This window comes from Hypanus sabinus, unplaced genomic scaffold (assembly GCF_030144855.1).
Source record: "Hypanus sabinus isolate sHypSab1 unplaced genomic scaffold, sHypSab1.hap1 scaffold_571, whole genome shotgun sequence".
In the NCBI taxonomy this organism is placed as follows: Eukaryota; Metazoa; Chordata; class Chondrichthyes; order Myliobatiformes; family Dasyatidae; genus Hypanus; species Hypanus sabinus.
The window spans coordinates 236,859-262,574 of NW_026781432.1; the positions used below are offsets into that span (position 1 = coordinate 236,859).

General features: G+C 44.5%; 1 protein-coding gene across 1 annotated transcript; it reads left to right on the plus strand.

Moving 5' to 3' along the window:
- Window positions 1-930: 930 nt before the first annotated feature.
- LOC132389438 (zinc finger protein 229-like) lies at window positions 931-8,887 on the plus strand. Its single transcript, XM_059961963.1, has 2 exons — window positions 931-945; window positions 7,181-8,887. Exon 2 carries the CDS (start codon window positions 7,579-7,581, stop codon window positions 8,782-8,784), a length of 1,206 nt encoding a protein of 401 aa, XP_059817946.1. The 5' UTR covers window positions 931-945; window positions 7,181-7,578; the 3' UTR covers window positions 8,785-8,887.
- Window positions 8,888-25,716: the final 16,829 nt, after the last annotated feature.

Below are 25,716 nucleotides of genomic sequence, written 5' to 3' on the forward strand. Positions count from 1 at the left end.
CTCGCATCATTCATCAGTTCTTTCTGAATGACCTTCCTGGATGTCTTCTGCAAGTTTTTAAAAGCCTCCAATCCTCTACCTTCCCACTAGCTCTGGCTTCCTTGTACACCGTCTTTTGTTTTTACTTTGGCTCTGACTTCACTTGTCAGCCTTGCTCTTTTCAACGTTTTGGGTGATTTTCACTAACTTCAAAGGACTGTGTCTTAGACAGCTGGGTTGGTGCAATTCACCTCTCAAGTCTGATAGCGGAGTAAGGAGTGAATCTTCGATGGAGCAAAATCAGAAACCAAAGAGTTGCCAGCCTGAGTCATGGCTTTCTGGCTCAAGAAAGAGATGGGGCCTGGAGTTTACAAAGAGGAGGAAGACGAGGAATCAGACCAACAGGATGTGGCTACAAATGATAGATCAGAAACATTTAGAAACTGGTTGATTGAAAAAAAAGGTGGTTTATTTCTGCAAAATACTGGTGGAACTCAACAAATCAGGAAGCAAATGTGGAGAGGAATAAATAGACAACATTTTGGACAAGTCCCTTCAGCATGCCTGGACTATGCTTAGCTGCTGCACGAATTGCAGATTTCCTCCTGCATTTTATGTGTATGTGTCTACATTTCCAGCAACAGCAGAATGTCTTGTGTTTCATATCTGCATTTTTAAGAAGGTTCTACTTTGGCAATAAACACGCAAAAAGTTCGCTGATATTAATTGTATTCTTTATGGGAGCTGTTTTCTGTGTTAAAAGAGCTGCTGAGTTTTCTACACCAAAAAAAAATGATATGGACATGTAACTGGTGTCTGCAGAAACTTTTAATGGCACCGTGATTACCCAGAAAGCGCTGCAATAATAAATTCGCCGGCTCTGAAGCCCCGATTGAATGCGCAGACGTCAAAGATGCGAATGTTGCGCATGCGCAGTTTACAAAAGGCCTCCGGAACTCGGCGCAGGTAAGAACGATTCTCCGGTTCAGCCTTAAAAACACCAACTGAGGGACAATTGCAGTGAGTCTAGTCACTCTGACCCTCATTCCCGGAACAGTCCTGCTCTCGTCCCTCTTTCTCAGCCCCACGATCCGTACACGGGTCCCGGGGAGCTTCCGGCTGATGAGGGAATGGGAACCGATGGATCTCTCAGACAGAGCTCCAGCTATCTGAATGTGAGGGTTGGGAACTCAGAGATAGGGCACAACAATCTTTTACATAAGCTGTTGATAAAATCACATTTGTTTTACCTCCAATCCCAAACAGGAGAAAATCTGCAGATGCTCGAAATCCAAGCAACACGCACAAAATGCCGGAGGAACTCAGCATTAGGACTCTTTTCCATAGATGGTGCCTGGCCTGCTGAGTTCCTCCAGCATTTTGTGTGTGTGGCTTTGTTCCACCTCCTCCTGGTCTGAACTTTTCTACCCTTGAGAACATGTTTTGACTCATTCTCTCTGGGAAGGTAATTATATCAAACAGCTTTTTGCCCTTCATCACAAATGTGCCAGATGTCTCCAATGAGACAGTCTAATCCCCTTCCCTTCAGATTCATAGGCATTGCCATCAATGAGTTCACCTAGGGGAGGGTTCCGGGAAATATTTATGTACAATACATAAACTGGTATTATCTGTGTCTATTGTGGAGATGCAAAAGTTGCTGGAGAATTTACAAGTGGGAAAAAGTGGAGTGATACTTGGAAATGTTACTTTTTGAAGTGTAATTTAGCAAGCAATCCACATATGGACAAAGTGCAAAAGCTCTGGTGAGAAAATCCTTCATTACCTGTTACAGGCCTGTTACATAGGTTGTGTGACAGTGCAGCTGAACTTGATTAGACCCAGAGGAGATCAAACTTGTTACCGACAGTGATTTGCTAGCTGTTAAAATGAATACCTCTCTATATGAAATTCACTGTGCACATGTTGACACTGGATTAACTAAAATGCACAATACAGGCTTCATGTGCACACTGGTCATTACAAGTTAGAGGGGACATTGGTGGGAAGGTGGGGAGACCTCCAGTGTCCCTGACACCCTCACCTACAAGATGCACATCCAGCTGCAGCTTGTAACCCTGCACTTAAGGAGTTGGAGCTGGAAATGGATGAATTCCGGATCATCCAGGAATTGGAGGAGGTGATCAATATGACATGAAGAGTGGTGATACACCCAAGGTGCAGGACACAGGAAACTGGGTGAGAGTCAGGAAGGGAAATGAGGTTAAACAGCCCTCACAGAGTACGCTTGTGGTCAACCCCACAACAACAGGTAGACCACTTTAGAAACTGTTTGGGGGGGAGGGGTGGATTACCTGGCAGAGGTAATTCAAAGGGTTGATAGAGGATTCGTTAGTTAGGGGAACAGAACAAGAAGGGGACTAATATCCTTGTGGTAAGGCTTACTACAGCTAGTGTCGGGGGGTGGAGATGATGTGTTTAAAATAAGTTGTAGGGGGAATGGGAGCCAGAATGAGAGAGCAGATAGTGGAAAGGGTAAATTGAATTGATTTTATTACATACATTCTTCATATACATGAGGAGTAGAAATCTTTTGGTTACTTCTCCATCTAAATGTGCAATCTGTAATTCATATAAATAGTTTGCACTTAGGACAGTCTATATAACATAGAAATCAATTAATCAGTCTGATGGCCTGGTGGAAGATGATGTCCTGGAGCCTGCTGGTCCTTTTGCTGTGGTACCGTTTCCTGGATGGTAGCAGCAGGAACAGTTTGTGGTTGTGGTGAATTGGGTCCTCAATATCCTTTGGGCCCTTCTTCGTCGGTACAGCTGTTCACCCTCTCAACAGCAAAGGGGATTACCCTGTCTCCATTCCTTCTGTAAACCACAACCAGCTCTTTTATTTTTGCAACATTGAGGAAGAGGTTGTTTTCTTGACACCAGACAGATGTTGTTCAGACCTGTTAGTTTGTAAAAGCTTCCCAATATTTTTCGCTCTATTATATACCCTCTCTTTGGCTTTCATGTTGGCTTTGGCTTCTCATTTCATCCATTGTTCTGACTTCCTGCCATTCTAATGCTTCATTGGGATGTATCTACCATGCACCTCCAGAATTGTTCCCGGAAACTCCAGCCATTGCTGCTCCATCGACATTCCTACCAGTTTCTCCTTCCAATTAATTTTGTCCAGCTTCTCTGTCATAGAAACCTGGAGAAGTTCAGTGCAGAAACAGACCATATGTCCCATCTAGACAATGCTGAAAACATTTAAGCTGTCTGATGTAATGACCTGCACTGGGATGATAGCCCCCCCACACCCCTACCATCCATGTTCCTATCCAAACTTCTCTTAAATAGTGAAATCGAGCTCACATACACCAGTGTGCTGGCATCCCATTCCACACTCTCACAATTGATTCGGTGAAGAGGTTTTCCACATGTTCCCGTTAAATTTTCACCTTCCCCAATCACCCATCACCTCTGGTTGTCATCCCACCCAACTTCAGTGGAAAAAACCTCCTTGCATTTACCCTATCTGTACCCTCATTATTTTGCATTCTTCCAACAAATCCTCAAAACAATGTATAGTTTGTTTGTTTATGCTTAGAGCCTTGTTTAGGTGAATAAGATGGTGAGGGGCATTGATTGTGTGGATAGTCGGAGGCTTTTCCCAGGGCTGAAATGGCATAGTTTTAAGGAGCTTGGAAATAGATACGAGGGAAAGTCAGGGGTAAGTCGTTACACAGAGAGTGGTGGGTGTGTGGAATGCACTGCCAGTAGCAGTGGTCGAGGCAGATACAGTAGGGTCTTTTAACATCCTCTTAGACAGGTACATGGAGCATAGAAAAATAGAGGGCTATGCGCTAGGGAAACTCTCGGCAGTTTCTTGAGTAAATTACGTCATTGGCACAACATTGTGGGCTGAATGGCTTGGAATATGCTGTGGATTTCAATGTTTTATGTTGAACAGTGAAATAACTTTGGCTATCTTATAATCCTCTGATAACCACCCCCCGTTCACCAAGGATGATCTGGTTATCTCTGCTAGGGGCCCGGCAACTTCTGCACTTGCCTCCTGTAGGGTCAGAGGGAGCACCATGTCATGTCCTTTTCCACACTCCCATAGACCCTGTGTCCATCTCCTGAGTAAATAGAGATGAAAAAATATTCAACATCTCCCCATCTGCTTTGGTTCTACACGTGGATTGCCATTCCAGTCTTCCAGAGGACCAACTTTGTGCCTTGCAATCCTTTTGCTCTTAATCTATCTCTGGAATCCCTGAGGATTATCCTTCATCTTTTTTGCAACAGCAAACTCATTCCTTCTTTTAGCCATCCTGATTTATTTATTATTTGTTCTCTTGCATTGCTTATACTCCATAAGAACCTACCTGCCTATCCCTGTTATATAACTCCGTTTTGTGCTTCACCAGGGTCTCAATATTTCTTGAAATCCAAGGTTCTCTACAGTTTCTATCTGTACCTTTTATTCTAAGAAGCACATACCCGTTTTGTACTTTCAAAATTTCACTCCGAAGGCCCCCCACTTACCAAGCACACCTTTGCCATAAAGCAGCCTGTCGCAGTCCACAGGTGCCAGAATTCCAGTTGTTGATCCGTCCCTGAACACATCAGCCTTTCCTACGATGCACCTTGTATTGAAATATACAGTGTTCAGCATATCCACTACAACATGTTCAACTTTTTTCATTCCTGACTTTGTCTGTGGTCTGAACAACATCTGTATCCAGAACCCCTCCACTATCTGTTCTGTTATTCAGGCTCCCATTCCCCCTGCAACTTTAGTTTAAACACTCCCCTTACCCCCATCTCCCACCATGCAGCTCTGTCACCCCTTTGGCTTTCCTCTCCCAGATCAATAAAAAGGAGGTGCATACCAGGTACAGGCAGATAGGAACAAATGGGCTACTTATGAAATACAGGAAATTCAACTGAACACTTATGAAAGAAATAAAAGAAGGCATGAGGTTGACCCTTCAGAGAAGCTGAAGGGAAATCCTCAGGGATTCTGCAGATATGCAGATAAGACCAAAAAGTTTGCAAGAGAAAAAAATTAATCCTATAGAAGATCAGAATGGTAATCCATATGAGGAGACAAAATATATGGGGGAGATTTAAATTTTTTTTTGCATCTGTATTTACTCAGGAGGTGGTCACAGAGTCTATAGAAGTGAAGCAAAGCAGCATCAACTTCATGGACCCTGTACAGTTTACAGAGGTGGAGATGTTTGTTGTCCGAAGGCAAATCCCCAGGGTCTGACAAGTTGTTCCCTGGGACTCTGTGGAGGACGTGCAGAAATTGTCGGGCCCCAAGCACAGATATTTAAATCATCATCAGTGACAGGTGAGGTACTGGAGGATTGCAGGACAGCCAATGTTGTTCCGCTGTTCAAGAAAGGCTCTAAAAATAAACAAGGAAATTGTACGTTGGTGAGCTTGACATCAGTAATAGGAAAGTTATTGGAACGTATGCGCAGGAACCAGATGTATAAGTATTTGGATAGATGTGGACTGATTAAGGATGGGCAGCATGGGGTTGTGCGTCGTAGGTCATGTCTAACCAATCTTATACAGTCTCTCGAGGAAGTTATTAGGAAAGTGGATGAAAACAAGGCACTGTATGTGGTCTACATGAACTTTAGCAAGGCACTTGACGAAGTCTCATATGGGAGGTGGATCAAGAGGGTTCAGTCACTCAGCATTCAAGATGAGTTAGTAAACTAGATGAGACACTGTCTTTGGGAGAAGCCAGGGTGTGGTTGCAGATGGTTGCCTGTCTGACCAGAGGCCTGTGACTAGTGATTGCCACAGGGATCAGTGCTGGATCTGTTGTTGTTTGTCATCTATATCAGTAATCTGGATGATAACATGGTTAACTGAATCAGCAAATTTGTGGATGACACCAAGTCTGGAGGTGTAGTGGACAGCGAGGAAGACTGTCATGGCTTGCCGTGTGATCTGGACTAGCTGGAAAACTGGGTTGAGAAACGGAAAATGGAATTTAATGGAGACAAGAGGGAAGTGTTGTATTTGGTAGGACCTATGTCTGACACAGTGACTGGTCGGGCTCTGAGGAGTGCTCGAGACAAAAGTGATTTGGGAATACAGGCCCATAACTCACTGAAAATGATGTCACAGATCAATGGGAATAGAAAGAAAGATTTTGCCACATTGGCCTTCATAAACCAATTGTTATTGGTGAGGCCAAATTTAGAGTATTGTGTGCAGTTTTGGTCACCAATCTACAGGAAGGTGTAAAAGAGGTTGAAAGAGTCGAGAGAAAATTCAGAAGGATGTTTCCATGTCTGGAGGACTTGGGTTATAAGGAGCGATTAAACAGGTCTGTGCTTTATTCCTTGAAACGGAGAAGATTGAGGGGAGATTTGAGAAAAGTATACCAAAATTATGAGGGGTATAGATAGGGTAAATACAAGCTGGCTTTTACCACTGAGATGGGGTGGGACTTCAACTAGAGGCCATAGGTTAAGGGTGAAAGGTGAAACGTTAAGGAGAACACGATGAGAAACTCCTTCACACAGTTGGTCATCTGGGTGTGGAACGAGCCAACAACCCAGCTGGTACATGCAAGCTCGATTTAAACATTTCAGAGCTTTGTATAGGTACCTGGATGGTAGGTGTATGGGAGTCGACAGTTTAAATAGTTCTACACAAACTGGATGGGCCAAGAAGTCTGTTTCTGTGTTGTACTTTTCTATGGCTGTGACAAGAACCTGAAATAAGGAATTAGAGCAAATATTAGTATTTTAACAGCTGTGCAGAACAACTATGCATCTGTGTAGGAGATATTTACATGGCGTTGAAACTGCGGCACTTTAGATTAACAGTACGTAAAAGAAAATCCCAGCTGCACGTTAACAACGGTATTTGTGTGAGTGTTTCATTTACTGTGGGGCCAGGCCCCCATGCAGCTCAGTGGGAACAGGGAATAATACCAACGGAGAAAGTCGAACTGAGCCAGGTCACAGATTGGAGATGACAGAAATGCCCCATTCTCATAGAGACAGGAAGGGCATCAGAGAGTTTGATGGTCATTCCAGTTACCAGCTCTGCGCCCAGTTAGAAGATGATTTCTCTCTCCAGCTTGGGTTGCACCTCACTGTAACAATGTGATTATCAGATCACACCTTGGCAACGCAAGTGATCTCATCTGAAATGTTCTTCACCCATTGATGGATTTTGTAAATCTTTTTTACAGGTTAAAAATGACAAGGAATTTGTTAATGGAAATTCAAACACAACACAGCAGTTTTTGCTGTCTCTCTCTAGATATTTAAGAAGTGCAACAAGGGATTCAATCAACCATCCTTCCTGCTCAGACTGTGGGGAGGAATTCACTCAGTCATCTAACCGACTGGCACGCCTGTTATTTTACACGGGGGAGTGGCCATTCACCTGCTCAGACAGTGGGAATGGATTCAGTTGGTCATCACAACTGAAGGTACATCAGCAAATTCACACTGGGACAAGGCCATTCACCTGTTCTGTGGGTGAGAAGGGATTCAGTCGGTCATCCCACCTGTGGACAAACCAGTCAGTTCACACTGGGCAGAGGCTGGTCATCTGCTGAATTTGTGGGGAAGGATTCTCTCGGTAATGGCTCATCAGCGAGTTCACACCGGGGAGCGGCCGTTCACCTGCTTGGACTACGGGAAGAGATTCACTGAATCATCTAAGTTGAAGGTACATCAACGAGTTCATACTGGGGAGAGGCCATTCACCTGCTCAGACTGCGGAAAGGGATTCACTCGGTCATCTCACCTACTGCTACATCGGTTAGTTCACACTGCAGAGAGGGATTTCACCTGCTCAGATTGTGGGAAGAGATTCACTCACTCTTCCACCCTACAGAGACACCAGTCAGTTCACACCAGGGAGAGGCCGTTCACCTGCTCAGTCTGTGGGAAGAGATTCACACAGTCATCACACCTACAGAGACACCAGCAAGTTCACACTGGGGAGAAGCCTTTCACCTGCTCAGACTGTGGGAAGAGATTCACACAGTCATCCACCCTACAGAGACACCAGTCAGTTCACAGTGGGGAGTGGCCATTCACCTGCTCAGACTGTGGGAAGGGATTCACTCGGTCATCTGATCTGCTGACACACGGGCGAGTTCACACCGGGGAGAGGCCATTCACCTGCTGTGAATGTGGGAAGGGATTCGCTCGGTCATCTGATCTACAGATACACCAGCGAGTTCACACTGGCGAGAGGCCGTTTACCTGCTCAGTCTGTGGGAAGGGATTCCATAAATCATCCAACTTTCATAGACACCAGCAATTTCACACTGGGGTGAAGCAGTTCACCTGCTCAGACTGTGGGAAGGGATTCAGTCGGTCATCCTCACTATTGACACACCAGTCAGTTCACACTGGGGAGTGGCCATTCACCTGCGCAGAATGTGGGAAAGGATTCACTCAGTCATCTGAACTACTGGTACATCAGTCAGTTCACAGTGGGGTGTGGCCGTTCACCTGCTCAGAATGTGGGAAGGGATTCACTCAGTCATCCAACCTACAGAGACACCAGTCAGTTCACACTGGGGTGAAGCCGTTCACCTGCTGTGAATGTGGGAAGGGATTCGCTCGGTTATCTGATCTACAGATACACCAGCGAGTTCACACTGGGGAGAGACCATTCACCTGCTCAGTCTGTGGGAAGGGGTTCCATCAATCATCAAACCTTCATAGACATCAGCGAGTTCACACTGGGGTGAAGCCGTTCACCTGCTGTGAATGTGGGAAGGGATTCACTCGGTCATCCTCACTATTAGCACACCAGCGAGTTCACAGTGGGTAGAGACCGTTCACCTGCTCAGAACGTGGGAAGGGATTCACTCAGTCATCCAATCTACAGAGACACCAGCAAGTTCACTTCGGGTAAAGGCCGATCACCTGCTGAGACATTGGGAAGTGTTTTCTCAGCCATCTCCATCAAATGTGCATCATTGGGTTCACACTGGGGAGAGGCAGTTTACCTGCTGTGAATGTGAGAAGGGATTCACTCAGTCATCTAACCTTGTGACACACTACTGGGTTCACACTGGGGAGAAAGTTTCAATAAGCTGCATGCTGGATATTTGTCCATCGCTGTTGCACAATGCAATTTCGAGAGTGACTGTCGGTGCTGAACTCTGCAATTATTGCTGCTATTCACCACACACAGTTCTGCACCCTGGTCACTGGGAGGAGTTTCTTCTGCTGCACATTCACCTTTAATGGAACTGGATCTGAGACAAATAAATCAATTCTATTTTAAACTCTGTCTCTGGTACTTAGTGCATTTATAACACGCCTAGTGTACAGTAGAGAATCAACTCAGGCCAGCTGGACCCTGCCAGTTATTCATTTCCATGACAGTCTATTTAAATCCGGCCCCCCCTGTTGCTCATCTCTCAATCTCCCTCTGGTGATGGGTTCCAAACAGTCATCATCTGTGGGTGAAAATGTTTCCCTTGAATTTTCTGCAGACTGAAGAAGTCGAGCTGATTACAGTTCTGTCTGAGATGTTCTTCACCCCTCAAATCTCTGGGCTGAGGAAGAATGATATCGGTTGTTAATCTCCATAATCACGACTAATTTCCACATTATGGGTCATTTTCCCTGCTGCTAAAGGGTTTTCAGAGAACATCACTGTCCTCTGAAGGCCGAAAACAGAATGGGAAAACATCAGTTGGATGTTTAACTGAGCAGGGTCAGATACCAGAGGTGGGTCTGCACAGGGCAGAATTTGGGGCTCTGGCCGATGGTCGGGTTAAGAACTTATGATGAGGAGAAGGGAATCAGCAGCGGGGTGTGGCAACAAATGTCAGAGTAGCAACATTTGGAAGCTGATTGACAGAGACAATCAGTCGATTGACTGATGACACAAACAATGCCTGTGGTGAGGTTCTCCACTGGTTGAGGTACATGTGTGTTGGGAATGGTTTTATCCATTGAGGGACTTGTTCCTGCTTGTTTATCCAGTAATATTATATCCAGATGGCTATCATGGATTATCCTCTCTGAAATAATGTATTGATTATCATATAATTTGTACAGACGTTTGTAAGACTTTGACTCTAAAACTGGGTCAGGCTTGAATTCATTGTGCCTTTATTAAGTTATGGTGGGCATTGATGAGTTTGTATTTTAAAGCAAGATTTTGATGAATGATATTTGCCACTTGATTGTACCTTTGTAGGTAATCAGAATGAATTAAACTGCTGCGGGATCCTGGAATGTGTTGGATTGTGTCTGGTTTCTCTTGGCATTTTCTGCACTTACTGCCTTGTTTGTTTGTATGTCATGTATTTTTGTTTTTTTCTTCCTTTTGTTAACCACCTTGCCCTGTATTTCTGCAAGAAACCCTTGGGTTTCTGTGAAGAGGTCTCCAACTCTCAGTCAGGTGCATGGTGCTTCCTTGTCACCATCTCATCTGCTCAGATCGTTGAGATGTCTCCCATGGAGGGTCATACTCATTCCACTGTTTAATGTTTTCTTCCAGAGTGATGATTTATTTTTCTGATATGGCCTCTCATTGAAGTTTTCTGGTCTGTATTTCTTATCATGATTGCATATGCACACATGGAGTGCTAAATCCTGTTCATTTTTGATGAAAGTATATACTTACAAGTTTTATCTGACTGTCGTCTGATTTTTTTCATGTGTGTTTTTCTTCTTCCTCCTTCTGTCCAAGGTGGTGTTAACCTAAATGTGTCACTCCTGATGAAGGGGTTCAGCCCGAATCATTGTCACTACCTCCTCCCATAGATGCTGTCTGGCCTGCTGAGTTCTGCCAGCATTTTGTGCTTTTATTTATTTCCAGCATCTGCAGATTCACTGGTGTCTGAGTGTGAATAGACTTTTCTAAAGTTCTTATTTATCTTTGTAAACTCCACTGATTGAAATTGGGCCAAGATGTTTTTATTAAAAAAATGTCAGTGTGGGTATTGATGAAAGTGTTTATTACCTTTGTTGTATTTGTTAACTATTGAGCTCTGTTTGCCAAGATTTTTAAGTCTTGAACTAAATTCTGTCAAAGACTTTCTCTATTTTGCACTACTTGCTTGTTGATATTCCAGATTCGTGGGTATCAAGAGTCTCGATAAACTTTCTTGGCCCAAAATGTTGATTCCCATCCATAGACGTTGCCTGACATGCTGAGTTCCTCCAACACTTTGTGTGTAGTTCTCTAGATTTCTAGCATCTGCAGGTCGTCTTGTTTCACAGATAATTATGTTTCTTGAAAGAACAAGCTGGTAGTGGGGTTGTGTGGCTGTGTTGGTAAAATTTAATATTGGCATAGGGTTGGAAGGTGTAGAATCTGTGGGTAGAATAAAGGAACTGGAAACGTAAAAGAATGATCCCTGATGGGAATTGTATAGAGACCTCCAAACAGTAGTAAGTATGTGGTCCACAAGTTACAATGGGAGATAGAAAATGTGTACCAAAAGGGCAACGTTACAACAGGGGCTGTCATGCAAGTGATAAGGAAAATTGGGTTGGTGTTGGTCTCAAGATGAGGAACTCCCAGAATGCCTATAGGATGCTTTTTTAGAACAGCTCATGGTTGAGCCCATTTGGGGATCAGTTATTCTGGATTGCGTGTTGTCATGATCCAGAAATTATTACGTCACTTACGTTCAAAGAACACTAAGGGCAAGTGATCTTAATGTGATCAAATTCAGCCTGACATCAGAGGAGTAGATGTGGAATAAAGAGAGTTAGAAAGACTTGAGAGAATATATGGTCAAAATTGATTTGAGAAGAACACAGGCAAGGATGAAAACAGAGCAGCAATGGCTGGAATTTCCGGAAGTAATTTGGAAGAAACAGGATATATACACTGGCATGCAGAAGTTTGAGCACCCCTGGTCAAAATTTCTTTTACTGTGAATGGCTAAACGAGTAAAAGATGACCTGAATTCCAAAAGGCATAAAGTTAAAGATAAGAAATTTCTTTAATGGTTTAAGCAAGGATGTTTTTTTTTAATCTCCATCTTTTACAATTTCAGACTATCTAAAAAGGAAAAGGGCCAGAAGCAAATGTTTGGGCAGCCTGCATGGTCAGTACTTCGTAACACCCACTTGACCTCTGGTTGTCATCCCACCCAACTTCAGTGGAAAAAACCTCCTTGCATTTACCCTATCTGTACCCTCATTATTTTGCATACTTCCAACAAATCCTGAAAACAATGTATAGTTTCCTTGTTTATGCTTAGTGCCTTGTTTAGGTACATAAGATGATGAGGGGCATTATTTGTGTGGATAGTCAGAGGCTTTTCCCAGGGCTGAAATGGCTAACAGGAGGGGGCATAATTTTAAGGTGCTTGGAAATAGATACAGAGGGAAAGTCAGGGGTAAGTTTTTGCATAGAGAGTGGTGGGTGGGTGGAATGCACTGCCAGCAATGGTGGTTGAGGCAGATACAATAGGGTCTTTTATCAGCCACTTAGACAGGTACATGGGGCTTAGAAAATAGAGGACTAGGTGCTAGGGAAACTCTAGGCAGTTTCTAGAGTAAATTCCGTGGTTGGCACAACATTGTGGGCTGAATGGCTTGGAATATGCTGTGGATTTCAATGTTTTATGTTGAACAGTGAAATAACTTTGGCTATCCTACAACCCTCTGATAACCCCCCCCCCCCCCCCCCCCCCGTTCACTAAGGATGATTTGGTTATCTCTGCTAGGGGCCCGACAACTTCTGCACTTGCCTCCTGTAGGGTCCAAGGGAGCACCACGTCATGTCCTTTTCCACACTCCCATAGACCCTGTGTCCATCTCCTGAGTAAATAGAGATGAAAAAATATTTAACATCTCCCCATCTGCTTTGGTTCCACACGTGGATTGCCATTCCAGTCTTCCAGAGGATCAACTTTGTGCCTTGCAATCCTTTTGCTCTTAATCTGTCTCTGGAATCCCTGAGGATTATCCTTCATCTTTTTTGCAACAGCAAACTCATTCCTTCTTTTAGCCATCCTGATTTATATCTTATTTGTTCTCTTGCATTGTTTATACTCCATAAGAACCTACCTTTCTATCCCTGTTATACAACTCCATTTTGTGCTTCACCAGGGTCTCAATATTTCTTGAATTCCAAGGTTCCCTGCAGTTTCTATCTGTACCTTTTATTCTAAGAAGCACATACCCGCTTTGTACTTACAAAATTTCACTTTGAAGGCCTCTCAATTACCAAGCATACCTTTGCCATAAAGCAGCCTGTCCCAGTCCACAGTTGCCAGATCCTAGTCTCATAATTCTAGGTGTTGATCCATGCCCTGAACACATCCACCTTTCCTACGGTGTTCCTTGTATTGAAATATACAGGGCTGAGCATATTCACTGCATCATGCTCAACGTTTTTCATTCCTGACCTTGTCTGAGGTCTGAACAACACCTGTCTGCACTACCCCACCACTATCTGTTCTGTTATTCCCCCTGCAATTTTAGTTTACCCCCCCCCCCCCATGCCCCACCTCCCACCACGCAGCTCTATCACCCCTTTGGCTTCCATCTCCCAGATCAATAAAAAGGAGGTGCATACCAGGTACAGGTGGATAGGAACAAATGGGGTACTTATGAAGTACAGGAAATTCAAGTGAACACTTGTGAAAGAAATAAAAGAAGGCATGAGGTTGCCCCATCAGACAAGGTGAAGGAGAATCCTCAGGGATTCTGTAGGTATGTTAAGAGCAAAAAGATTGCAAAGAAAAAATATTAATCCTCTGCAGGATCAGAATGGTAATCCATATGAGGAGACAAAATAGATGGGGGAGATTTTTTCTGCATTTGTATTTACTCAGGAGATGGACACAGAGTCTGTAGAAGTGACGCAAATCAACATCAACTTCTTGGACCCTGTACAGATTACAGAGATGGAGGTGTTTGCTGTCTTAAGGCAAATTAACATGGGTAAATCCCCAGGGCCTGATAAGTTGTTCCCCAGGAATCTGCGGAAGATAAGTGCAGAAATTGTTGGGGCCCAAACACAGATATTTAAATCGTCCTTAGTATCCGGTGAGGTAGTGGAGAATTGTAGGACGGCCAATATTGTACCACTGTTCAAGAAAGGCTCTGAAAATCAACTAGGAAATTGTATCTTGGTGAGCTTGACATCAGTAAGGGGAAAGTTATTCTAACGTATGTGCAGGAACCGGATAAATAAGTATTTGGATAGATGTGGACTTATGAAGGATAGAGAGCATGTGTTTGTGCATGGTAGGTCATGTCTATCCAATAATAGAGTTTCTTGAGGAAGTTATCAGGAAAGTGGATGAAGGCAAGGCACTAGATGTTGTCTGCATGGACTTTAGCAAGGCACTTGACAAAGTCTCACATTGGAGGTTGGTCAAGAAGTTTCAGACATGCAGCATTCAAGATGAGATATTAAATTGGATGAGACCCTGTCCTTGGGAGAAGCCAGAATGTGGTAGCTGATGGTTGCCTCTCTGACTGGAGGCTGTGACTAGTGGTGTGCCAGAGGGATCAGTTATGGATCTGTTGTTGTTTGTCATCTATATCAGTAATCTGGATGATAGTGTGTTTAAATGGATCAGCAAATTTGTGGTTGAAGCCAAGACTGGGGATTCAGCGGACTGCGAGGAAGACTATCATGGCTGGCAGTGCAAATGGACCAGGTGGAAAGATGGTTTGAGAAATGGAAAATGGAATTTAATGCAGACAAGTGTGAGTTGTTGCACTTTGGTAGGACCTACCAGGGTATGTCTTACACAGTGACTGGTCGGGCACTGAGGAGTGTTGTAGAAGAAAGGGATTTGGGAAAACAGGTCTATATCTCACTGAAAGTGGTGTCACAGTTCGATAGGGACGGAATGAAAGATTTCGTCACATTGGCCTTCATAAACCGAAGTACTGAGTACAGGAGATGGACGTTATGTTGACTTTGTACAAGATATTGGTGAGGCCTAGTTTGGAGTATTGTGTGCGGTTTTGGTCACCTGCCTACATGAAAGATGTAAAAGAAGTTCAGAGAGTTCAGAGAAAATTCACAAGGATGTTGGCAGGTCTGGAGCACTTGGGTTACAAGGAGAGACTGAACAGGTCAGTACTTTATTCCTTGGAATGTAGAAGATTAAGGGGAGATTTGATGGAGGTATACCACAATTATGAGGGTTAAATACAGGGTAAATTCAAGCTGGCTTTTTCCACTGAGATGGGGTGGGACTAAAGCCAGAGGCCATGGGTTAAGGGTGAAAGGTGAAACATTAATGGGGACATGAGGGGAAACTTCTTCATGCAGACTGTCATCCAGGTGAGGAATGAACAGACTGCCCAACAGTTACATGCGAGCTCATTTTCAATATCTAAGAAGTTTGTGTAGGTACCTGGATGGTAGGTGTACGGGGATAGACAGTTTAAATAGTTCAACACAAACTAGATGGGCCAAAGGGCCTGTTTCTGTGTTGTACTTTTCCATGTCTATGACAAGAACCTTAAATAATAATAACATTCACTCAATTTCCTTTTAACAGATGTGCAGACCAACCATACATCTGAGTAGGAGATATTTACATGGTGTTAAAATTGTGGCACTTTAAATTAACAGTACATAAAAGAAAATCCCAGCTGTACGTCAACAAAGGCTATTTGTGTGAGAGTATTTCAGTTACTGTGGGGCCAGGCACCCATGCAGCTCAGTGGGAACAGGGAATAATACCAGTGGAGAGAGTCAACTGAGCCAGGTCACAGATTGGAGATGGCTGAAATGCCCCATTCTCAGAGAGAGGAAGAGCATCAGGGAATTCGTTTGTAATTCCAGATACCAGCACTGTGTCCAGTCAAAAGGTGATTTCTCTCTCCAACTTGGGTTGAACCTCACAGTAACAGATCACATGTGAGCAACTGAAGTGATCTCATATGTAATGTTGTCTTTCATCCATTGATGGTTTTTGTAAATCTTATTACAGGTTAGAAATTTGAAGGAATTTGTCTACAGGAATCTCAAACACAGCACACCAGATTTGCTGTCTCTGTCCAGATATTTAAGAAGTGGAGCAAGGGATTCATTCAACCAGCCTTGCTGTTCAGATTATGGGCAGGGATTCACTCGGTCATCTGACCGACTGGCATGCATGCCAATTTAAAAAAGGGGAGAAGATGTTCTCCTGCTCAGACAGTGGGAATGGATTCAGTTGGTCATCTCAATTGAAGGTACATCAGCAAGTTCACACTGGGGCAAGGCCATTCACCTGTTCTGTGTGTGAGAAGGGATTCAGTCGATCTTCCCACTTGTGGACTTACAGTCATTTCAGACTGGGCAGAGGCTGGTCATCTGCTGAATTTGTGGGGAAGGATTCACTCGATCATCTGACCTAATGGCTCATCAGCAAATTCACACCGGGGAGCGGCCGTTCACTTGCTCAGACTGTGGGAAGGGATTCACTTTCTCATCTAAACTGAAGGTACATCAGCGAGTTCACACTGTGGAGAGGCCATTCACCTGCTCAGACTGTGGGAAGAGATTCACTCAGTCATTTGATCTCCAGGTACATCACCGTGTTCATACAGGGGAGAAACCGTTCACCTGTTCTGATTGTGGGAAGGGATTCCATGGACCACCTGACCTACGGAGACACCAATCAGTTCACACTGGGGAGAGGCCGTTCACCTGCTCAGTCTGTGGGAAGACATTCAGTCGGTCATCCGACCCACAAATTCACAAACGAGTTCACACTGGGGAGACGCCGTTCACCTGCTCAGACTGTGGGAAGACATTCACTCAGTCATGCCACCTACAGAGACACCAGCGAGTTCACACCGGGGAGAAGCCATTCACCTGCTCAGACTGTGGGAAGAGATTCACTCAATCATCCCACTACAGAGTCACCAGAGTGTTCACACTGGCGAGAGGCCGTTCGCCTGTAGTAAATGTGGGAAATGTGGTAAATGTTTCACTCAGTTATCTAACCTTGTGACACACTGCCGGGTTCACACTGGGAGAAACTTTCAATAAACTGCATGCTGGATATTTGTCCATCACCATTGCTGAATGCAATTTTGAGATTGACTGTCAGTGCTGAACTCTGCAATTATTGCTGCTGCTCACCACACCCAGTACAGCACCCTGGTCACTGGGCATGGGAGGAGTTTCTTCTGCTCCACATTCACCTTTAATGGGACTGGAGTTTAATATTCTGGATCTGAGACAAATAAACCACTTCTGTTTTGAAGTTTGTCATCAGTACTTAGTGAATTTATAACACACCTAGTGTACAGTAGAGAGTTAACTCAGGCCAACTGATCCTGCCAATGATTCAGTTCCATGACGGTCCTTTTAAATCTTCCCCTGTTCCCCTCTCGATCTCTCTGTGGTGATGAGTTCCAAACAGTCACCTCTCTGTGGGTGAAGACGTTTCCCTTGAATTTCCTGCAGACTGAAGAAGTCGAGCTGACTGCAGTTCTGTCTGAGATCTTCTTCACCCTTCAAATCTCTGGGCTGATGGAGAATGGCATTGGTAGTTAATTTCCTTATTCATGGCTGATTTTCACATTATGGGTCATTTTCCTGCTCCTAAAAGGTTCTTAGTCTAAAGACTGAAAGCAGAATGGGAAACCATCAATTGGATGTGCAACGTAGCAGAGTTAGAAACCAGAGGCAGGTCTGCACAGGGCAAAGTTTGGGGCTCTGGACAATGGTCGGGGTAAGAACATATGACGAGGAGAAGGGAATCAGCAGTGGGACGTGGCTGCAACAGAGTGGAAACATTTGGAAGCTGATTGACAGAGAAAATCTTTTGTTTGTCTGACTGATGACACAAGCAATACATGTGGTGAGGTGCTCCACTGGTTCAGGAACGTGTATGTTGGGAATAGTTTTATCGACTGAAGGAGCTGTTCCTGCTTGTTTATCCTGTAATATTTTATTCAGGTGGTTATTATGGATTGCCCTATCTGAAATAATGTTTTGATTATCGTATAATTTGTAAAATTTTGACACTAAAACTGGATCAGGCTTGAATTTATGGTGTCTTTATGAAGTGATGGAGACTCTTAAAGCAAGATTTTGTTGAATGTTATTTGCTAAGATTGAGTGAAACTGCTGCAGGATCCTGGAATGTCTTGGATTGTGTCTGGTTTCTCTTGGCATTTTCTGCACTTACTACCCTGGTTGTATTTTATGTATTGTTGATTTTTTTTTAATGTCAACCAGTTTTTCCTGTAATTCCCTCGGATTCTGGGTAGTTGTCCCTAACTCTGAGTCGGGCACTCGATGTTTCTTTGTCAACACCTTGTCTGCTCAGATCACTGGGATGGCTTCCAGGAGGGACATACTGATTACACTGGTTAGCGTTTTTCCCCAGAGTGATAATTCATTTTTCTGAGATGCCCTCTCATTTATGTTTGCTGCTCTGTACTTCATATCATAATTACATCTAATATCATAATGGCCAAAAAGAATAACAGCAGAATTAGGTCCTCTGCCTGATCGAGTCTGCTCGGCCATTCAATTATGTCTGATCTTTTTTTGTCTTCTCCTCAACCCCAGTTCCCAGCCATCTCCCCGTAATCATTGATGCCATGTCAAGTCAAGGATCTAACAATCTCTGCCTTAAATATAATCAATAACGTGGCTTCTGCAGCTGCATGAGGCAAAAATTCCACCGAATTACCACCCTCTGGCTAAAGAAATTTCTCTGCATCACTGTTTTGAATGGACTCCCCTCTATCCTGATGCTGTGCCCTCTTCCTAACTGGAAGACCATAATCTGTGGATTGGTGAGAATATCTCCTCGCTGACGATCAACACTGGCACTACTCAGGGGTGTGCGTTTAGCCCACTGCACTATTCCCCGTATGCACATGACTGTGTGGCTAGGCATAGCTCAAACAACATCTACAAATTTTCTGACGATACAAGCATTGTTGGTAGAATCTCAGGTGGTGATGCAAGGGCGTACAGGAGTGAGATATGCCAACTGGTGGAGTGGTGTCACAGTCAAAACCTAGCACTCAACATCAGTAAGACGCAAGAGCTGATTGTGAACTTGAGGAAGGGTAAGACGAAGAAACACATGCCAATCCTCACAGAGAGATCAGAAGTGGAGAGAGTTAGTATTAATTGTTCCCTCGAATGATAACCTCTACACGCGAAACTCATGCTGATTTGCTCATCATTCACTGTTATTGTTGCAAAATATTTCCCTACACTCCATCTGGAAAATTGGCTGCAATTTCTAATTGTGGAAAACACTCCCTCGTATTCCAGATATCACTCCAGAAATGATTTGCTTTCTAAATGGGCCATCCACATTGAGTGCAGCGCTACTCTCGACAGTGGCAGGAAGAGAACCATCCACCATGTGGGAATCTGATCCAAGTTCTCAGCACGGGAATGAATGAGAAAGATTCAAATGTGTTGGCAATTCAACATAACACAAACACATAACACTGGTTCGGGGAGGTTTTATTACTGTCCTGGTCAAAGCCCGACTAAAATATTTTATAATCGCAGACATTTTATCAGCCTGTGGTGCTGTAGGCCTTTGATCTTGTCTCCATCTGTTTGCATTCGGAGCTGTTGGTCCTGCTCTTTGAGACAGTGATTATAACTTTCTATACATTTGCTGATATTTTATTAACATTCCTGAAGCTGAAATGGTCTGAATTGGTAAAGTGTCACAGCTTCTGCGTTATTTTGAGGTGCACCACCGTTGTGAAGTGATGTGTTATTACAGTGTGTTTCTCGTTCGTATAAAATCCACCCCTATTAGGAGCAGAAAATCAGACGTGATACTTGTTTGTGTTTATTTTTGGGGTGAATTAGAAATTCTGATTAGAGTTGATTTGCTTCCTTTCACATTTTTTCCGACAAGGGAATCTCTGAAAACACGAAGGGTGAGAATTATTTCTGAATGATTAATTTATTCGTGCGTCTCCATCCATTTCAAATTTTGAAACAGATATTTGAAACATAACTAATTCAGCAGATGCTGGAAACCAAATATGAGTGAGGGTGAGGGTGAGGGTGAGAGTGAGAGTGAGAGAGAGAGAGAACACACGCTGGAGGAAGTCAGCAGGGCGGGCAGCATTTATGGAAATGGATAAACGGTTGACGTATCCGTTGAGACCTTTTTCAGGTCTGGAGATTAACGAGGGAGACGCCAGAAAAAAATGGCGTAAGGAGGGGAAAGGTGATAGAGGAAACCAGGTGAAAGGCGAAGGGCTGGAGTGGAAGGAATCTGATCAGAGCGGACAGTGGAATACAGGAAAAACAGAAGCAGTTAGGAAGTGATAGGCAGGTGAAAATAGGCATGAACCCAGCGAGGTGAACAGAAGAAGATGGGAGAGGGAGGGATATTTTTTGATCGTCATTCATAACACCAGGTTGGAGACTACCTAGACGGAAAATATGTTGTGGCTGCCCCGTCTTGAGGCAAGGCTCAGCACGGCACAAGAGGAAGCAATGGACTGAAAATGTCGGATTGGAAATGGGAATCAGAATTAAAATGTTGGGACGCTGGGAAGCACCGCTTTTCACGCTGCCGCGATGGTGCTCGAGGAAATGAGGTTCCGTTTATCACTGGTCTCACCAATGTAGAGAAGGCCGCACCAAGGGCACCAGACACAACAGATGACCACAGCAGATCCACAGGTGAAATGTTGCTTACCTGGAGGGAACGCGTTTGGGCCTGGACTAATGGTTGGAGAGGAGATGAATGTGTGGGTGTAGCACTTGGGGGGTTTGCAGGGATAAGCGCCGTGAGGGTGTTAGGGGTGGAGGGCTGAAAGAAACGAGATTATGGAGGGAGTGATCCCTGCGGGAAGCGGCGAAATGAGTTGGGAGGTATTGATATCTTTGTTGGTAGCATCGCTTTAAAAGTGGGATCAGCCTGTAGGCGCTCACCAGGTCTTCCACCACGTTAACAGTGATGAAGTTGCTCTTATCTACCATGCCATGACGTTCCGCACCCAAAAATCATAATTTGTAAATTCAGCCATTTCCAAGGAGATCGCAGAAAAAAAATATCTTTACCTCCCCATCACCGCCACACAAACGCTCTCCACTTCCCACAGGGATCACTTCCTCCATTATTCCGTTTTCATTCCGAACCTCACTATTCATCTCCCTCCCGGTGTTTATCCCTGCAAGAGGCCATAGCGCTACAGCTGCCCATCCACGTCCTACCTCAGCACCAGTCTTTGTCTCCAAACAGCCCTTCCAGGTGAGGCAACAATCTACCTATGAATCCACTGGGGTAGTCTGTGTGTCCAGTGTTCCCGAGGCAGCCTTCTCTATATTGGCGAGACCCATCATTCATCGGGGACCTTTTCGTCGAGCAGCTCAGCTCCAGCGACCAAAAACAGACCTTCCCCCAGGCAAAACCTCCGATTCCGATTCCTATTCCTGTTCCGCAGCTTTCTCTCCTTCCACGATGAGACCATCCCCAGGATGGAGCAGCAACCACTTCCAGTCTATGTTGTCTGGGTAGCCTCAATCCTGATGGCATGAATATCGATTCTCCTTCCCGTGGAAAGAATGATCCCCCTTCCCCTTTTTATTCTGTTCCTCAATCTGGCCTTTTACCTCTTCTCACCTGCCTATCACTTCCGCATCGGTTCTCTCCAGCTTCCCTTTCTCCTATGGTCCATTCCCCAGTCCAGTCAGGTTCCTTCCTCTCCATCCCTTTAGTTTCCCCGTCCACCAGGCTTGACCTATCACCGTCCAGCTTCCCTTCTCCTCCTCTGTTACCTTTTTGTTCTGGCGTCTCACCACTTCGTTTCCGGTCCTGGAGAAAGGTCTCGGCCCGGCACATTGGCTGTTTATTCACTTCCATGGATGCCGCCCGACCTGTGGAGTTCCTCTGGCAGTTGGTTTGTGTCGCTTTTAGTACTTTTATTGTGAGTGCGAGTCAAATGTGTTATTTCCATGTTTTTGAGCCATTGATGCCTCACTGCCTTTCAATAATGAAGTTGAGTTAAAAACAGTGTGACCCATAATGTTCAGGTTATTAATGACTCTGAAAACCTGTACTCAGATAAGGTGCTTTGACGGCCAGGAATTTTCCATCCTTTCAGCTACAAGCAGGTGGAGCGAGTTACTCTCAGAAACATCCAGCTGTCGCTGCTCTCACGACATGATTTTTCACATGGTCATTAGCCTGATGATACATGAGTAGATTTTTCAGTCTACAAATTTATTTGTCGGTTTCATGGCTCCGATTTGTGACTATCCCATTGACAGGTTGTATGTTATTAGTATGTTTATTAGGTTGTGGTGCGTTATAACATTGAAACTTTCAATGTGTTTGAACAGCAGCATTGTTTGTTATTCAGTGTCTTCTATACTTGCTTCGTTGTCTGGCGCAACCCTCGTACGGTTCTGGGGCTAACATTTGGGATTATGTCTGTGGTTGTAGTCTACTCTATGTGGTGTATCCGAGAGGTTACCGAGTGTTTAATCCTCCTTAACGAACTAAACAAAGCTGGAGAGGCAATGGATGAGGTTGGTCAGGATCCTCAGGGAAGGGTGAGGGACATGAAGGGTTGTAACTACAGTTGTGTCCGTCCATCCAGGGCGAACTTCGAGCAACACCGATGATCAATGGACAACATTCCGACTGCCTTCCTGAAAACAGAAGCGAAGGACGCTGGTTTCATAGACCATCAGTGTCGAATCCTTTTCAAAGTATAGAGAATGTAGCATCACCTTCAGCTGTTCACTGAGCTCTGTCTGACTGACGAGGTGAAGAGCTCAGATGTTGCAGCATGCAGAACAGTTCCTTGAAAAATGAAGGTATATGCAAACAACGTGGGACGTCCACTGCAGGAACCATCCTGTTCCAGACAGCCATCACCCCATACCATTCCCATACAGGATGAAATCTGCCGAGACGCCCAGCAGTAAAACCAAGGATTTTCTGAGGTTTTCGGGGTCGCTGTAATTTTGACTACTACTTGGAGCCGGAGTCTGCTGTGGGCTCTACTGACCACTAAATGGTTCGTGATGGTGAAAGCATTGAGCAGGACAACAACAAGGAATGGGGTCACAGTTGAAAAGACAGAACGATGAACACATATTAATGTCCAAAATAGTGACATAAGTAATTCTTAACTCTGCATGCAAAGGCATGTTATAGGAAAGATATACATATATATATTGGACCATGAAAAACTTTAAGCAACTCAGTGAAGGCGCAAAGGTCAGAATCACATCCGCCGTTCTCCCGGTACAATACTTAGCGAGTAGATCCTGGAAGCAAAAGGCCTCATCGATCAAAGGTGAAGGCGACGGTGAACCAAACAGAGCAATCTGTGGCGGCCTGCATTAAGAAGACGTGGGTTCTACACACGCGGACATAAAACAGGAAGGAGAACTCATCCGGAAAAGCCTTCGGAATTTTCATCAATATAACGTCCAGGAAAACGACCGCTAGGTCAGCCGCTGACATGGCCATCAGATAGCGGGTGACTGTTTTAGAGAGTCCGCACTTTCCCCGTGATAGTATGACAATCGTCAGCGCGTTCACTGTGAAAAGCAGAAGTACGGAAATTATGTATCAAACTGAGAGCCTGTATGTGCCAATGTCTGTTTTATCGCCACAATATATCAGCCTCTATCATGATGTTTGGCAGCGCTTTCTTTGCACCTCCTTTTCCTTGTATAGAAAACCTATAACCAACCTCCCGCCGTATTTTCCCACTCCTTTTTGTCATTTCCATACTGGGAAAAAGACACAGGCGGTTGAGACTGTCTATGCCGCTTACGATCGCGCATAAGTCGATCAACTCACCTCTCACCCTCCAAAGAGCTGAGCCCAGGCTCGCTCCAGAGCTTTCCAATCCAGAACGAATCCATTTCTGGTTCGCAGCAGCAACGTATCCAACCAAAAGAGATCCACATCTCTTTTTATCCGCCACTGTGTCAACGAATGAACAATTTTAAGAATTAAACCTTTCTTTCAAATACCCATGCAGTGCCCATGAAAAGTATTCGCCTCCTTGAATGATAAACCAAAAAATGTCAAAGTGAAAACAAATCTCTAAAACGTGATCTAAATTAATTACAGATATAGAACCTGAGCGTGACTGGGGTAGAAGAAAGAATGTGTGGGAAGACGAGATTGGGGTGAAAGATGAAAGGGGGAAAGATAGAGATAGGTAGAGAGAGTGATAGAGGGGAAGAGGGAGACGGAGAGAAGGAAACGGTAGAAAGCGAGTGTGGGGAGAGGGAGATTTGGGGTTAGAAAGATTGGAGATAGAAAGAACCATGGAGTGAGGTACAAGAGAGCAATGTGGAGAGAGATTGACTGGAGGGACAGTGGATAATAATGGCAGGAGAGGGACAGTATAGAGATAGAGGCAGGGTGTTGAGAGAGATTTCGAATGACTGAAAAGATAGAAAGCTGGGGGAGACCGAGACGGATGGGGTAGGGAAAGAGACCGGGCTTGGGCAGAGAGACGTGGGACAGAAAGACTGCGCGGACGTGGTAAATCTTCGATGAGGATGTGTAGGGAAGAGTGAGTCAAAACCGTGAAAAATGTACCGTGAGGGTCTGGAGGGCTTTCCGTCACGCACAGCATTCTGGGACTGCCGTGGCACCATTGGAAAGTGCTGCCGAATCATCCAACCTGCCTCGGTGACTCCTTCCCCTGACCCGACTCCTGCCAAACCGCATCGGCGTTCTCCCTCCCTCATAACCTTCTTCGCCACCTCCCTGTCTCTCTCTAACCTCCAACCTCGCTCCTTGTGCACGACATTTTTTTTTTGCCTACAGAACCTGGCCCATCACCAGGCAGCAAGGATGGGATCGGCGGAACCAAGTAGGAGAGACAGCAGTATTACGTGAAGTATTGTGTGAAATAAGGTTCCTAGTCGCACCCAAGATGTTATCCGGTAGGTAAACAAAACCAATAGAAAGAAATCAGACTGCAAGAAGTGAACAGAACGAAATTTCGTTCGTGCTTCTGCTTGCGACTGACGGTCTTTCCTTTGCAGGACCAGGTCAGTAGATTGAAGAAGGATGGGAAGTAGCAACAGTGACGTTGATCAGGAATGCGGGGAGAGTCTTCGCTGTGAAGGTAAAGAAGAAAACGAGAAAGAAGAACCCGAAAGTTGAACGAGTAACAAAATCCCTGGAAGTTCCATTGGTGCCGCTAATCTCCCTCCTGATAGGGTCTGGTTGAAAAGTGGATATGCTGCACTAGATATGTGATTCGTTTTACTAGTGGTTTGTGTGGTTGGACACAAGGACGGTGGTCCTATTGGAGTCTTTTTAGTTAAAGAAAATCAAATAATTTAAACAAGAAACTGGTAGCGGAGACGGGGATCCTACGTAGGATTATGATTTTATAATGCAGTAATGTGTTTTGATTTATGCACTTTGTTTGTTTGTGCGTAGATCACCAGAGGATGTTCTTGCTTTCATAAGTGTTTGTCTGTTGCGTGTGCTGCTGTACCCTACACTCTGGGTCGACGAATCGTTGTCTCGTTTGTCGGTGAGCATGTGTGTAGTTTAAGGACAGTAAACTTGAATTGAGTTCAATAAGTGCTGAAGGTATCAGTGACACCAACCTCCAGAACAACAACAACAACAAAAATAGACTGACTGACCAAACGATGTCCAAACAAAAGAAAGGGGAGGCGTCTCAATGTCTATATCCTCACCTAGAGAGCCTGAGCTCAGGCCCGAATCAGGTCTGGACAAAGTTTTAATGTTAGCAGAAGCTATACGACAAAATTAAACATCCCGACACCGCCTGATGACGCTCAGGCAAACGAAGCAGAGGGGCA